Below are 13,030 nucleotides of genomic sequence, written 5' to 3'. Positions count from 1 at the left end.
CTGTTTCCCAGTATTCCACCCCCCAAAAAATTAAAATTAATAATAATAAAAAAAAGTATCTGAGCCCACTCTCCTGGGCTAGTAAACAAAAAACTGACCTTTAAAATAATTAACAAGGTTATTGCTGTTCCACAGAGGCTTTATTAGTCTCTTAGAATAGCAGAGTGTTAGGGATGGAAGAGTCCTTGAAAAGCCTAGTGCAGCCATGTCACTGGTGTGAGCACCTTATCCAGAGGTTGAGTCCTCAGGAGGTGGCCAGTGCTGTGGGGCTTGTCAATTCGTCACAGAGGATGGTACCATCATAAAAACCTGACCTAGCGGAGCCAGAAAGATTCTTCCAGGATTACTTAATATGCACAGCAAGACAAGACTGAAATCAGAGCATGATGACAATTATAGCAGCACTCTAGTCTGGAATAAAACATCTATATGCTCTGCTACTGGGTTCTCAAGAGCTGTCCTGAGTCCCGTCCTTCTCAAATACTTGACTCTGAAAGCAACTCCTGTGTATTTCCAATAAATCTTTGGTCTGTTTGACTGTCTTCCTATTTTTACTTAGCCAAGGGAGGTTCTCATGAAATGCAAAGTTCCTTCAATAATACAAATGGCTAAACAGTGAACACCTACCAAATACTGAAAAATACATATTACTTTCTACAATAAATTCAGAAGAACCACTCTCTGCATTTCCCAGAGACTGTTCCAAATTCTTTTTTTCCAGCTTTATTGAGAGATAATTGACATGTAACAGTAAGTTTAGGGTATAAACATGGTGATTTGATATACATATATATTGCAAAATGATTACCACAATAAGGTTAGTTACAACATCCGTCACTCACATACTTGCCTTTTTTTTTATTTGTTGGTAGTGAGAACTTTTAAGATTGACTCTCTTGGCAACTTTCAAGTAAACGACACTTGTACAATATTGTCAACCATATTCACCATGATGTATTGTACTTTAGATCCCCAGAATATACTGATCTTCTAACTAGAATTTTGTACCCTTTGACCACGTTAACCTATTTCCTCCACCACCTCTCTGCCCTTGGCAACTAATCACCAATCTACTCTTGGTTTCTATGAGTTCCATTTTTTTCTTTAGACTTCACATAAAAGTGTGATCATAGAGCATTTGTCTTTCTCTAACTTATTTCACTTAGTATAACAATATTCCATATTGTTACAAATGACACGAGTTTCTTCTTTTTTCTAAGCTGACTAATATTCCATTGTGTGTGTGCACCACATTTTCTTTCTCCATTCATCCGTTGAGGGATGCGGACACTTAGATAGGTCCCACGTGTTGGCTATTATAAACAGTGCTGCAATGAATGTGGAGATGCAGCTGTCTCTTCAAAATAGTGATTTTGTTTCCTTTGGATATGGACCCAGATGTGGGATTGCTGGATCATACAGAAGTTCTATTTTTAATTTTTTAAGTCACCTCCATACTGTTTTCCATAATGGCTATAGCAATTTACATTTCTACTAACAGGGCACAAGGGTTCCCTTTTTTCCGCATCCTTGCCTGCACTTATCATTTACCTTTTGATAAAAGCCATTCTAACAGGTATGAGGTGATACCTCCTTGTGATTTTGATTTGCATTTCCCTGATGAAAAGTGATGCTGAGCACCCTTTCATGTACCTGTTGGCCATTTATGTATCTTCTTTGGAAAAAGGTCTGTTCAGGTCCTTTGCCCATTTTTTAATCAGGTTAATTGTGTTGTTTTGCTATTGAGCTGTATGAGTTTCTTATAGATATCTTATCAAATATATGATTTATGAATTGTTCCTCCCATTTCATAGTTCGCATTTCCATTTTAATTATTTCAAGACTATGCTAATTTCAAGTATCACACCCTCATAACCAAAATCACCTAAGAGTTTTATTATATTTAGCATCTGACATGCAAACAGCTTCTCTCCAACAAATGTGACCCAAAAATCCCTTTGCAGATTCTGAGTGCCTAATTTGTACTTGAGAAATACTAGTACATTGATTACTGTAGTTATAATAAGTATACAAAAGTGCGATCAAAACATACGGTGAATGTTTAAATAAAAAAAAATTATTATAGTAAAAGACACATTGCCATTAATCCCCCTCAAAATACTCCTCCTTGCTTCGAATACACTTTTCCCATCATTCTTGCCACTTTCTGAAGCAGTTCTGAAGTCCTCTTTCATGAGTGTCTTTAGTTGCACTGACGTGGCTGCCTCCATGTCCTGAATTGATTCAAAACGTTTACCTTTCATGGTCATTTTGACTTTGGGGAAGAGCCAGAAGTCTCACGGTATCTGATCTGGTGAATAAGGTGGATGAGGACACACCGTAATGTTTTTATTTGACAGCAATTGTTGTATACCAGAAGCGATGTGTGACACGGAGCGCTGTCATGACGGAGGATGATTTATGGCGTACTTTAACACACACTTTCTCTTAACCGTAGCTCACACCCAACTGACTGCACTGAACAAGTTGAAACTTGTCATACACTGTTACTAAGGTTCAGCGCACCACTTTCCATATAGAAGATCCCTGCCTTTCCGTTGGATGGCACTCGGCAGCTGCATTCACCGTATTTTGTGATCACAACAGAAAGGCTCCGTGTCACACATCACTTCTGGTACGGCAATTTCTGTCAAACATTTTGAATCAATTCAGGACATTCAGGACAGCACAACTAAAGATACTCACAAAAGAGGACCTCCAGAACTGCTTCAAAAAGTGGCAAGAACAATGGGATAAGTGTATGCGAAGCGAGGGGGAGTATTTTGAGGGGGATTGATGGCAATGTGTCTTTTACTGTAATAATTTTTTTTAATTTAAACATTCACCATACTGTTTGATCACACCTCATATACTAAATTTTTTCCTATCCATACAAACTTATGATAAAGTTTAACTTATAAATTGGATACAGTAAAACAGTAACAATGACTAATAAAATAGGACAGTTATAACAATATACTTTAATAAAAGTTATATGAATATCTTTAAGGCCATTATGTAGTAAAATAAGGGTCACTTGAATAAAAGCATTGCAATATCACCATAACTAATCTGATAACTAAGAGGGCTACTACTATGATTCCCCAAAAATAAGACCTAGCCAGACCATCAACTCTAATGTGTCTTTTGGAGCAAAAATTAATATAAGACCCGGTCTTATATTAATAAATAAAATAAGATATTTTATTTATATATTATATTAATATATATATTAATAAATAAATATATTAATTTTTTATATATATTATATATATATATTATATTAATAAATAAATTATATATATAATTTATATATATATATAAATTATATATATATATATATTTATATATATTATATATATATATATTTATATATATATATATAAATTATTATAAATAATTTATATATATATATAAATTATTTATATTAATAAATAAAATAAGACCGGGTCCATATTATAATATAATATAATACCCGGACTTATTTTAATATAAGACCGGTTATAGTATAATATAATATATAATATAATATAATATAATATAATACCAGGTCTTATATTCATTTTTGCTCCAAAAGACGTATTAGGGCTGATGGTCTGGCTAGGTCTTATTTTCTGGTAAACACGGTAAGTGACTCATGAGTGGGTGTGTGTACAGTATGGACATGCTGAACAAAGGGATGATTCAAATCCTGGGTGGGACAGAGCAAGTCAGAGTAGGATGACACAGATTTCATCACACTACTCAGAGCGGTACAATTTAAAACTTATGACTTGTTTCTTTCTGGAATTTCGTATTTAATATTTTGGACCATGGTTGACCAGGGGATAACTGAAATCATACAAAGCAAAACTGCAGGTAAGAAGGGACCACTGCACATAGAATTGATTCAATAGATGGTAGAAGACCTAAAAAGTCAAATAGGTGATGGTGAGGCAACCTAGAAACTGGTAACAGGAGGAAGCCACTACCAACCTAAGCTGGAGAGGGCAAGAGGTGGCCTAACCAGAGCCAGGAACCAGAGTCACCTGGCAAAAGCTAGCACCAATGAAGACCTATTCAGTAGGACCTGGCGGCTCAGACATGGTACTGGCACTTCCAGAGATTTCTCCCAGATAGGGAGGGAGAGGAGGCCACACTCTGGATTTCCCTTTTCCTACCTCCTATCTCCTGCCTGGGGCTCCCAGGGGCAGAACACAAGCCAAATGTCAGCTGGCCTCGGAACTCAAGAAAGGCAACCTGAAGCGGTCAGCTTCATGACCCTTTCTTCCCACAACACAGGGCAGAGCAGGGGATAGGTGGGGAATGGATCTGAGAGCAAACAGTTCCACGACTGGCACAAGATCAGGACTGAAGACAGACTATGGCAGAAGTTCGAGCTGGGAAGAAACTTGATTTTTCATTAAGGCATAAACGTTTTAGCAGCAAAGAAATGTAGCTATCTCTTCAGCATGGCTGGGGCTAGCACACATGTGAAGAAAGGAACATCAATGAGACTAGACATGTATCAAAGGACAGGGCATGAAGGGTCTTGCATGCCATGCTCAGGAGCTTGAAATCTATTTTAGAGGTGGTTGTGTATAACCAGAATGACGTCTTGGAAAGTTAATTCTGGCATCATTGTAGGTGGTAACACGGCGGAAAGGAAAGGATAGGTCAGAACCCATTTGCCAAAGGCTGATGTAGTACAGGCCTAACTTGACGGAAGGGTCTGTGAAGCTATGGAGTGGCCCTACTGTCACTATCAACTTAGTAGAAACTCACCTCCTGGTGGTATCGACTCCAAACCAATGAGGTTTATAAGACCCTAGTCTTGTCAGACAATACTTTGAAAATTCTTTCACATTTTGTTTTAAAATTTCTTTAGAAGTACGGGGAATAGGAGTATAAAAGATCTGGAAACACTGTTGCAGAAAATGGAGATGTTTAACTTACAAGGGAAGGAATGATGATGTCTTATTGAAAATATGAGTTATCGTTATAACAACAGGCTCTCTAGAGTTTATGACCCAAGGGAAAAGTTATCTAGTTAGGCCCTTCTGAGTAGAGCCCCCAGAAACAAAAATAGGACAAAAGGAAATCTATTCATTGCTTTATTCATTCTTTTCAGGGGTCACTGCATTTTAGGATGGAAGGAGTTTCAGCCAAGGAGGAGGAGGCCATCATCCTCCTTCCACTTTCACTCCTGCTTTATCCTGCCGTCACACCAAATGTGATAAGGCCTCCTGAAAGGCAGAAGGACAGTAATAAAAATAAGAGCAGCTTACATGCAATTAGCAGATTTCCAAAAATAATCTCTCTCCTACTTAGACACCTCAAAACAAAGGCTCAGAGTGGTGAAGTCCAAGCCAGAATCACAGAGCTGGGAAATGGCAAAGGCACAGCACACATCTCTCTTGTTCAAATATTCCTGCTAGAAACTACGCGTAGATATTGCCCTTTCCTTGAGGTTCCTGGAGAGGCAAACTTTATATGAGCACAGTCTGTAAGGGGGAAATACAGGCTCACAAGTGAGAATAGGGTGAGGTGGGAGTGGGATGGACAGGGTAGGCATTCAGGGTGACTAAGCCCTTCCCCTCGGCCAGTTAGCCCACAAGCTGTATGTAGTTACCAGCAGTTTCTTCACAGCCTCAGAAGCCTCTGGGCCCAGCTCATCCACACATTTCTTGAGCCCTGCCACAAGGTGCTCAACAGAAATGCCCAGAGTTTTCAGAAGAAGCTTTAATGGATCCAGGATGGCGAGAACTTCCAGAGGTGAAGGTAAGACATTGCCGACAGGATTTGGCACACTGTTGATGAGGAAGGCAGTAGCTGCAGAGCAAAGGAGAGACCAAGTGAAACAGGAACATCCCGCTCCTGTCTGTGACCTCACCACCTTTCATTGTGTCCATCAGTGGCTTCATTCCAGCCTCACTCATCTTGATTTCCCATGAAAACTTCTGCCTCAGGGCCTTTGCACCTGCTAGCCCAGCTCCCTAGAATTTTCTTTCCCCATATAGGTAAATGTCTTTCTTCCTCACATTATTTGGTCTGTCCTCAAGTGTTACATTCTCAGAGAGTGATCTAAAATGGCACCCCTGTCACCCTCTATTTGTATTTTTTTCTTACCACCACCTAAAATATTAAATCAATTTTTTGTGTGTGTGCCTTCATGCTCTCACCAGAAGGTAGGATCCATGAGAACAAGGAGTTTATGTTTTATTCACTACAGACCCTGGAATGTAGTAAGCACTCAAAAAATACTGGTGATTGACTGAATAGGGATGCATCTTGCTTGTGGCTGTCTCCACAGCCCACAGGTTTGGAACCAAAGGGGAGATGCTACAATGTATCTCCATTTGGGGATATGAATGCACCCAACCACAGTCCAGGACAACTGCTCCAAACTAATTCAACTCAATGCTACAAACATAATTGAGCACCGACTCTATGCCAGTTGGTACAGCTACACAGATGAGTAAGACAAGAATACCCCATTCAGAGAACTCACACAATCTGGTGAACAGTGAAAATCTGTGCGTCACAATGCAGCTTATGCTGAGCTAACATTAGGGACAAAGCTCTATGGAAACACAAAAGTAGCAATGACTAACTCTAATGTGAGAGTATGTTGTAGGAATCTTCCCAGAAGCGAGAAGTGTGTGTTGCAGCAGATCCCGGGATCACAAGGTAATGGAAGGGAACAGCATTTTAAAAAAGAACAAAGTTAACAAAGGCACCGAGATGTTGAAATGAAAGTGCATACACAGGATGGTGAGTCCTCCCTAGAATAGCTGGAGTGCAGATGCCATTGGGGTGTGGTGAACGGGCATACGGATGAGGCTGCAAGATTTGGGTGAAGTCAGATTTTTAAAAGCCTTGAATGCCACACTAACAAGGTTGAGATTGGTTTTCCCTGAGGGCAGTGAGGAGCTATCAAGGCTTTTATATGAGACGACTGCAGTTTATATCTTCAGTTTTAGAAAGACAACTTTCACAAAGAAAAGAAACCAGAGGGAAAGTAGAGAGAATGAAAAAATATGTATGACATATTTTTATAAAACACGTGTGCAGATATATAAACACACATGTACATATCTCACACATAAGACTGCATACCCTCCTGCTAGCTAAGACCCTAACATCTTTAATTTTCCTTTCGAATCCTTTTTATTTCCCCAAATTGTAAAAATGGAACCTGTGCACCTGCCTTCCTTTCATCTTCTACCACGTATTTCCACTCTTTCTCTTCCAGAGGGGTGATATTTATTTCCCTCTCCCCCATCTTTCAGTTGCCACCTATGCCAATAGATACTTGTCCCTGGACACTAAAGAATGACAAAACAGCTAAAACTGGTGAAGTTACAAATTTGCCGAAAATGCAATAAAAACACAAGACAAAGTTGGCAATGTATATAGCAGGTGTGGGCAGCACCCAGTTTCTCATGATTAATTTCCTTCCTGCTTATTTTAAACACTTTGGTGAGTGTCTTCTCTGTACGTATTTATACAGAGGGTGCCAAAAAAATGTATACACATTTTAAGAAAGGAGAACTGTATTAAAATTGTAATACTCAATATATACTGATAACAAGAGATGAATACAAGTCACATTTGACTTTTGCAATTACAAGAGGTGCTCAAAGTGGTCACCATCAGCATCCAGACACTTCTGATTACGGTGAACTACTGCTTGAGCAACGTTGACCAAAGTGGCCACTTGTAGACACTTTTTTGGCACCACCGGTGTTTTTCTGGGGCAAGACCCTCAAAGCTCTCTGTTCTCTCAATGAGCAGTGGCCAATCACAATGCATTCTGATGGGAACTGACCCAAATACATCTTCCTGATACTTACAATAACTCCCTCCAAAAAGAATGAGTCAGTTTCCATTCTCTTCCAAGAAGCCAGCTTTTATAGCCCACCTAGAAACTAAACTGTTTGCCCTTCAGTATTCCCACAGAGCTCTATCTGTATAATACTGCACTGACTTCTGTAGAAGTCTTATCTTCCCTGCCAGACTGTAAGCACCTTGAGAACAGCATCTGATTCATTTCTGAATCTTCCAATGCTCAGCCAGTGCCCAACAAGTTGCAGATACTCAATAAATACCCATTGAGCTTGTGAACAGACAGATGTAGCTATGTCTCAGGAGAACCAACCTGGCAACCTGACTGATTAGAGATAATAGATAGCAAGAATGATTCCATACGGTTTCAAGAGCGTAAAGGAAAGAAGTTGCAAGTCAGATTGGACTCAAGATGAAGGAAGATAAAGAAAAACTGTAGCGAAGAATGCTCAACAATTAAATCTGCTTTGTTGACCCTCAGTGGGAATTGGCCACTTCTTATGGGGGATGCACTGGGGGTGTTGGGTTAGGGCTTGGATTGAGGGCTGAGTGGGGTACCTCTGAAATCCCTTCCAACCTTACTATTTGTTGGTTCCAAAACTCCCTCTACCATATTCCAGTGGGAGCCTAAGCTCACTAGTTGTGTTTCTAGGAACAGAAAAGCAGAGAAATACCCTATGTTCCAAGCTACTTACCAGAGTAACTGCAAATGCTGATGGTCACCAGCAGGAATACAGTGACCAACTTCATGACAGGTTATCTATGATATTTACTTGGAGTTTAAAATTGAACTGGAAAACCCAGTGAATCCACGAGCCAGTGTTCCACTTGCTGTACCAAGTGTAACAGCTGCTTCTGTACACACACATATTTATATACCCACCGAGGACCTGAAATTCAGTCATCACCACTTGACTCGCCCCAGTGAAGAAGAGCGTGAAGATCATGTTTCCTCACTAAACACTGGAGGTTTTTCTGCTTTCCCCTATGTTCCCACGAGAAACCAAGCCCTAACTGAAAGCCTTCTCAAAGACCTCTTGCACAAGCCTTGCTCAGAGACGCCAGCGGGAGGCAAAGAATTCTACGAGTCCTTCTCCTGGAAGAGCACTGAAAAAAAGGGAAGTTTTTATATTTGGATTAAAAGGAATGGAAGCTCTGTTGTTTTCCTCTAGCTTTCTACTCATTTCAAGTTCAGAGAATCATATTACCTGAGGAGCTACCCAGCTGGAGAAGCAAGCTGGAGGTCCCATCAGCTGTGGTATAATACAGACTCAGCTTAATGGCATTTTGTGCCATATTTCTCTAGACTTTACCTCCACCCACTCCTTCCCCACTCACACATCTACTATGGCAAGATCTTGTACCTTTTCTCGTTCCTCCCAGTTATTTGGGGAAACCCCGGGGTATGTCTTCTCTGTGCTCTCATATAGAATAATAGGTTCAGGGTTTAAAATCAAACATGCCTTTTTAAAACCCTGGGATTTGATTTTCTCTTTGTGTAATCTTGGATTAGACTTTTTATTTTAAATCTACAGTATTGGTCTTCTCATCTAAACATTAACAGCAGGATAGTCCCAAAGCTGTGTGATCTTGAGGAAAAAAAATTTTCAAGACCTTCTTGGTATAAGCAATTTGAGTCGCCAGAATATGCATTCTAGAACCATTCTGACCTTTCAATCCCTTGTAATCTTGCAAAAGAAATACTATGCTGGCCACAGAACAATCTGCTTAAAAGGATGCCCTCTTGGAACCAGAACTCAGCCATGGGGACCAGGATGACCCTATTTGTAAGCCCGAGTCTGGAGTGCCTAGGGTACCTGGTGCCTCACATGCAAGGAAGGGAGGCGGGGAAGAACCTTAAAGGAGAGAAACAGGGGTCAGGGCCCAAGTGGGTCCCTGTGCCAGCTCAGGGCTCCATGTCCAAATGGCACTGCTGGCCCCAGTCACCCCCACCATCAAGGAGGGGCTCTGAACATTTTGAGCAAGATATGCCAAGACGCAGGCCCCTTCAGGTACAAAGCCAGGTGTGTATTATTGCTAAGAGGATTTAATAGAATTATGTAGACAAAGGATATAACTGAACCAACCAAAGATGAATACTTAATAAGTGTCACCGGTTATTAATTCCTGTAAGTCACCTAGTTGTAAGGGCTATTTATTTTTCTGCTACTTTATAAACTGCATGAAGGAGATCATGTATTACTACCAGGAACGAGGATTGGAGCAGTAAACCAGACAAGAAAATGTCATGCCTGCAAGGAGCTGACAGTGTAATGGGATAAACAGATAATATACAGGTAAACAAACAGAGAAAAGCCAATAGGGTGCCATGCGAGAGAACGAGTGGATTGGGGTCCATCAGACTTGAAAAGAGACTTGGACTCGGCTACTTCCATGGTCTGAGCCATCGCATTAATCGGGTCTTTTCATTCCTTATTTCTGATGCTTTGACATGTTGGGGGCCTTGCCTGACCCTGGAGAGATTGCTCCTACAGGGCTATTTAATGCCTAGAGGTAGCAAGCCATGTACCTGGGAGTGCACCTTTCATATGCAAACCAACCAATCCAGAGCCCACCCTGCCAACCACCTCCTCCGTGGAGGTGTTACGCTCTGGGCCACTATTCCCCTGCCCCACTCACCCCAGCGCCAGGTACCAGAGAGCTAGGGATAGCCCCTACACCCGAAGCTCACTGACACTGTTCCAAGTAGCCTATCCTAAACCCGCTTACCCTGTCTCCCACATCGCTTCTTATGGAACCACAATGAAGGCTTTGCCCACTTCCTGTTTCCCTCCTAACAAACCTGGTGCTTCGTGTGTGCTCCCCACACCCCTTGTGGTGTGGCGTGCTCCCTTTTCTCGGGATCTGTGAGTATGATAAACTACCTGTTCAATGGCAGTCATCTCCTGATCTGCTAGGCTGAATAATAATAAAACATATTTCAAAACAACCATCTAGCCTTTTCTTGTGCCTTTGTTATGGTACAGATAACTGTCTCTCTTTCCCAGAAGATGTATAAATATCTTGAGAGCAGTTTGTCTTGTTCATGTTTGGATCTGAACACAGAGCCCTACTCACTTGACAATGTTATTAGGACTCATTAATCAGTACCAGGCAATACAGTCTGCATACGGTACCCATTTCATTCTCACAAAACCACTGCTGATAAGAGCATTTATCCCATTTTATAAATGAATAGTCTGAAGCTGGAGGCAATGAATTCATTGCCAAGGTCACTTAGACAATAAATAATGTGGCCAGAATTTGAGTCCTCTCTTTTCTGATGTGTATTTCTTTACCTTTAGACAATTAATATGCACTTCCAGTAAGCATGTATTAAATAAATTAATGCATGAAGACAAAAAGAAAAAGAAATGAATGTCAGTGTTTCTAAATTAATTTTGGATGTACTTTTCGAATGGATTTTTTGTGGAGGTTAAGTTTATAATTGGGAGTAGAAATTCAATTAGCCATTCAACAACTATTTATTGAGCACCTTTAGTGTACCCGGCTCTGTGGTAGATTCTGGGAATACAGCAGCAACAAATCAGTCATGACTCTTGCCGCATCTTAATTATATTAAAGATAACTGTTAGAAGCAAGTTGGTAAGTTTTTTTTTTTCTCTGTAAGAAGAATAACAATGATAAAGTCACCTGAATGTAGATGTAAGACACTGATTAGAGAAAAGAAAAGAACTGGCCTGAGATTTTTATCTAACATCCTTCTTCCTAGCTGAAAGGAGACATTCATTGCAAATCATATTGGAAACACCAAACTAGAGCCTGTTATCTTCCCTCTTCCATTTTCTCCAAATTGGATTGTCAACGTGGCCTAAACTTAAGGCTATATGAAAGGGGGAAAATTTATCTTAAAAACCCAAGCATATAACATATAATCAAATGTCACAGCTCAGTATATAAACCTCATCAAGCTGGGAGAAAAGTAAAAATATCTGTTCCTGGCTCCTTTCCATATATAGTGCAAATCAGTCCATTGTCATTTGAAGCGAACATTCCCTTTTCTAGGCACTGCAGGGAAATCCCAATGGAATATGAGCCCAGGAGGATTTAACACAGGAAATAATGGGTAAACCAAGACTCAATCGAAGAAAAATCTAGGGAGCATCAGAGGGGAGATAAACAATACATCCAGGCTTGATTTTTCAATGAAGACTTCATAAATTCAAGTGGTTCTTGAATTCAGAAGTTTGAATGAGCAGAGAAGATGAGAAATAAAACTAGAATTTGCAGTGTTCTATTTCAGAAAACAAACTGAGACAATCAGACAGGCTGAAAAAAATATGTGTGGACAATGTGCCTTTCATCCTTCTGTGCTCAGCACCACTCATTCAGTGTCTGACCATGGTGGACATCAAGCAAATATTTAGTTTACAATCAAACAATCAATGAGTTGTGTCAGCTGAGTTTGAGGAGAAGGAATGGCTATAAAAGACTCAAGTCTGTCTGAGATTGATCTGGCAAGAACTGATCAATAGTAAGAAATATGGGTTCTTGAGCAGGGAGAAACCTGATCATAAGTGTTTATAAAGCAGATCAGCAGAAAGTCCTTTCAGGAACCTGGAGTCTGGGCCCAGATGAATACAGACAGCCAACCCATGGCCCACTCCCACATTCACAGCTAATGTCATTGTCTTTTTAGGGGACCAGGATACCATCTGCTACACCTACTTCGAACAGGAGGGCAACCCCCACAGAGGACAGCTCTTCAGTGTCCAGCGGGCATTCTCCAGGCCGTGATCCTGTCCTAAGGCCTGCCTTTCAACTGCCCTTTGTAGGGGAATGATTCCGCCATGTACCCTGGCCAACTTGCAGGGATCCACACAGGCAAAGAGTTGAACCATAGCTTATCTGAGACTTAGGGGAACAACTTGTGATCCTCCTGGAACCCAAGAGAATGGGAGGCCTGTAGGAGCTGCTATGAGCCATCTCCCACCTGCCCCGCCTGGACGGCTGTCACAAGACGTTTCTCATTGCCTCTCAGGTTCTATGCGGGGTGGGACTTTCCGCCCCTCCCCCCTCAGAATACAGCAGCAGGATATAAAACCAAAACCTCTTAGCTCCAATCTAGAGGTGGCTGCTTAGGAACAGGGTATCCCACAACTCGCACTGCAGTCATCTGGTTCCTCTTGTTTGGGCGTCATCCTTTTTGATGTGTGAGATAAAATGACAGGGAGCTAGCACT

The 13,030-nt window shown here is 40.8% G+C and overlaps 1 protein-coding gene across 1 annotated transcript; it reads right to left on the bottom strand.

Annotated features, from left to right (window-relative positions):
* Positions 1–5,086: 5,086 nt before the first annotated feature.
* SCGB3A2 (secretoglobin family 3A member 2) lies at positions 5,087–8,662 on the bottom strand. The gene is made up of 3 exons (XM_033097029.1): positions 8,523–8,662; positions 5,612–5,811; positions 5,087–5,225 (listed from the first exon to the last, which is right to left on the bottom strand). Exons 1-3 carry the CDS (start codon positions 8,575–8,577, stop codon positions 5,202–5,204), a joined length of 279 nt encoding a protein of 92 aa, XP_032952920.1. The 5' UTR covers positions 8,578–8,662; the 3' UTR covers positions 5,087–5,201.
* Between the last annotated feature and the right edge of the window lie 4,368 nt (positions 8,663–13,030).

This window comes from Rhinolophus ferrumequinum, chromosome 24, assembly GCF_004115265.2.
Source record: "Rhinolophus ferrumequinum isolate MPI-CBG mRhiFer1 chromosome 24, mRhiFer1_v1.p, whole genome shotgun sequence".
In the NCBI taxonomy this organism is placed as follows: domain Eukaryota; kingdom Metazoa; phylum Chordata; class Mammalia; order Chiroptera; family Rhinolophidae; genus Rhinolophus; species Rhinolophus ferrumequinum.
This window is presented reverse-complemented; position numbering and strand designations above follow the sequence as displayed.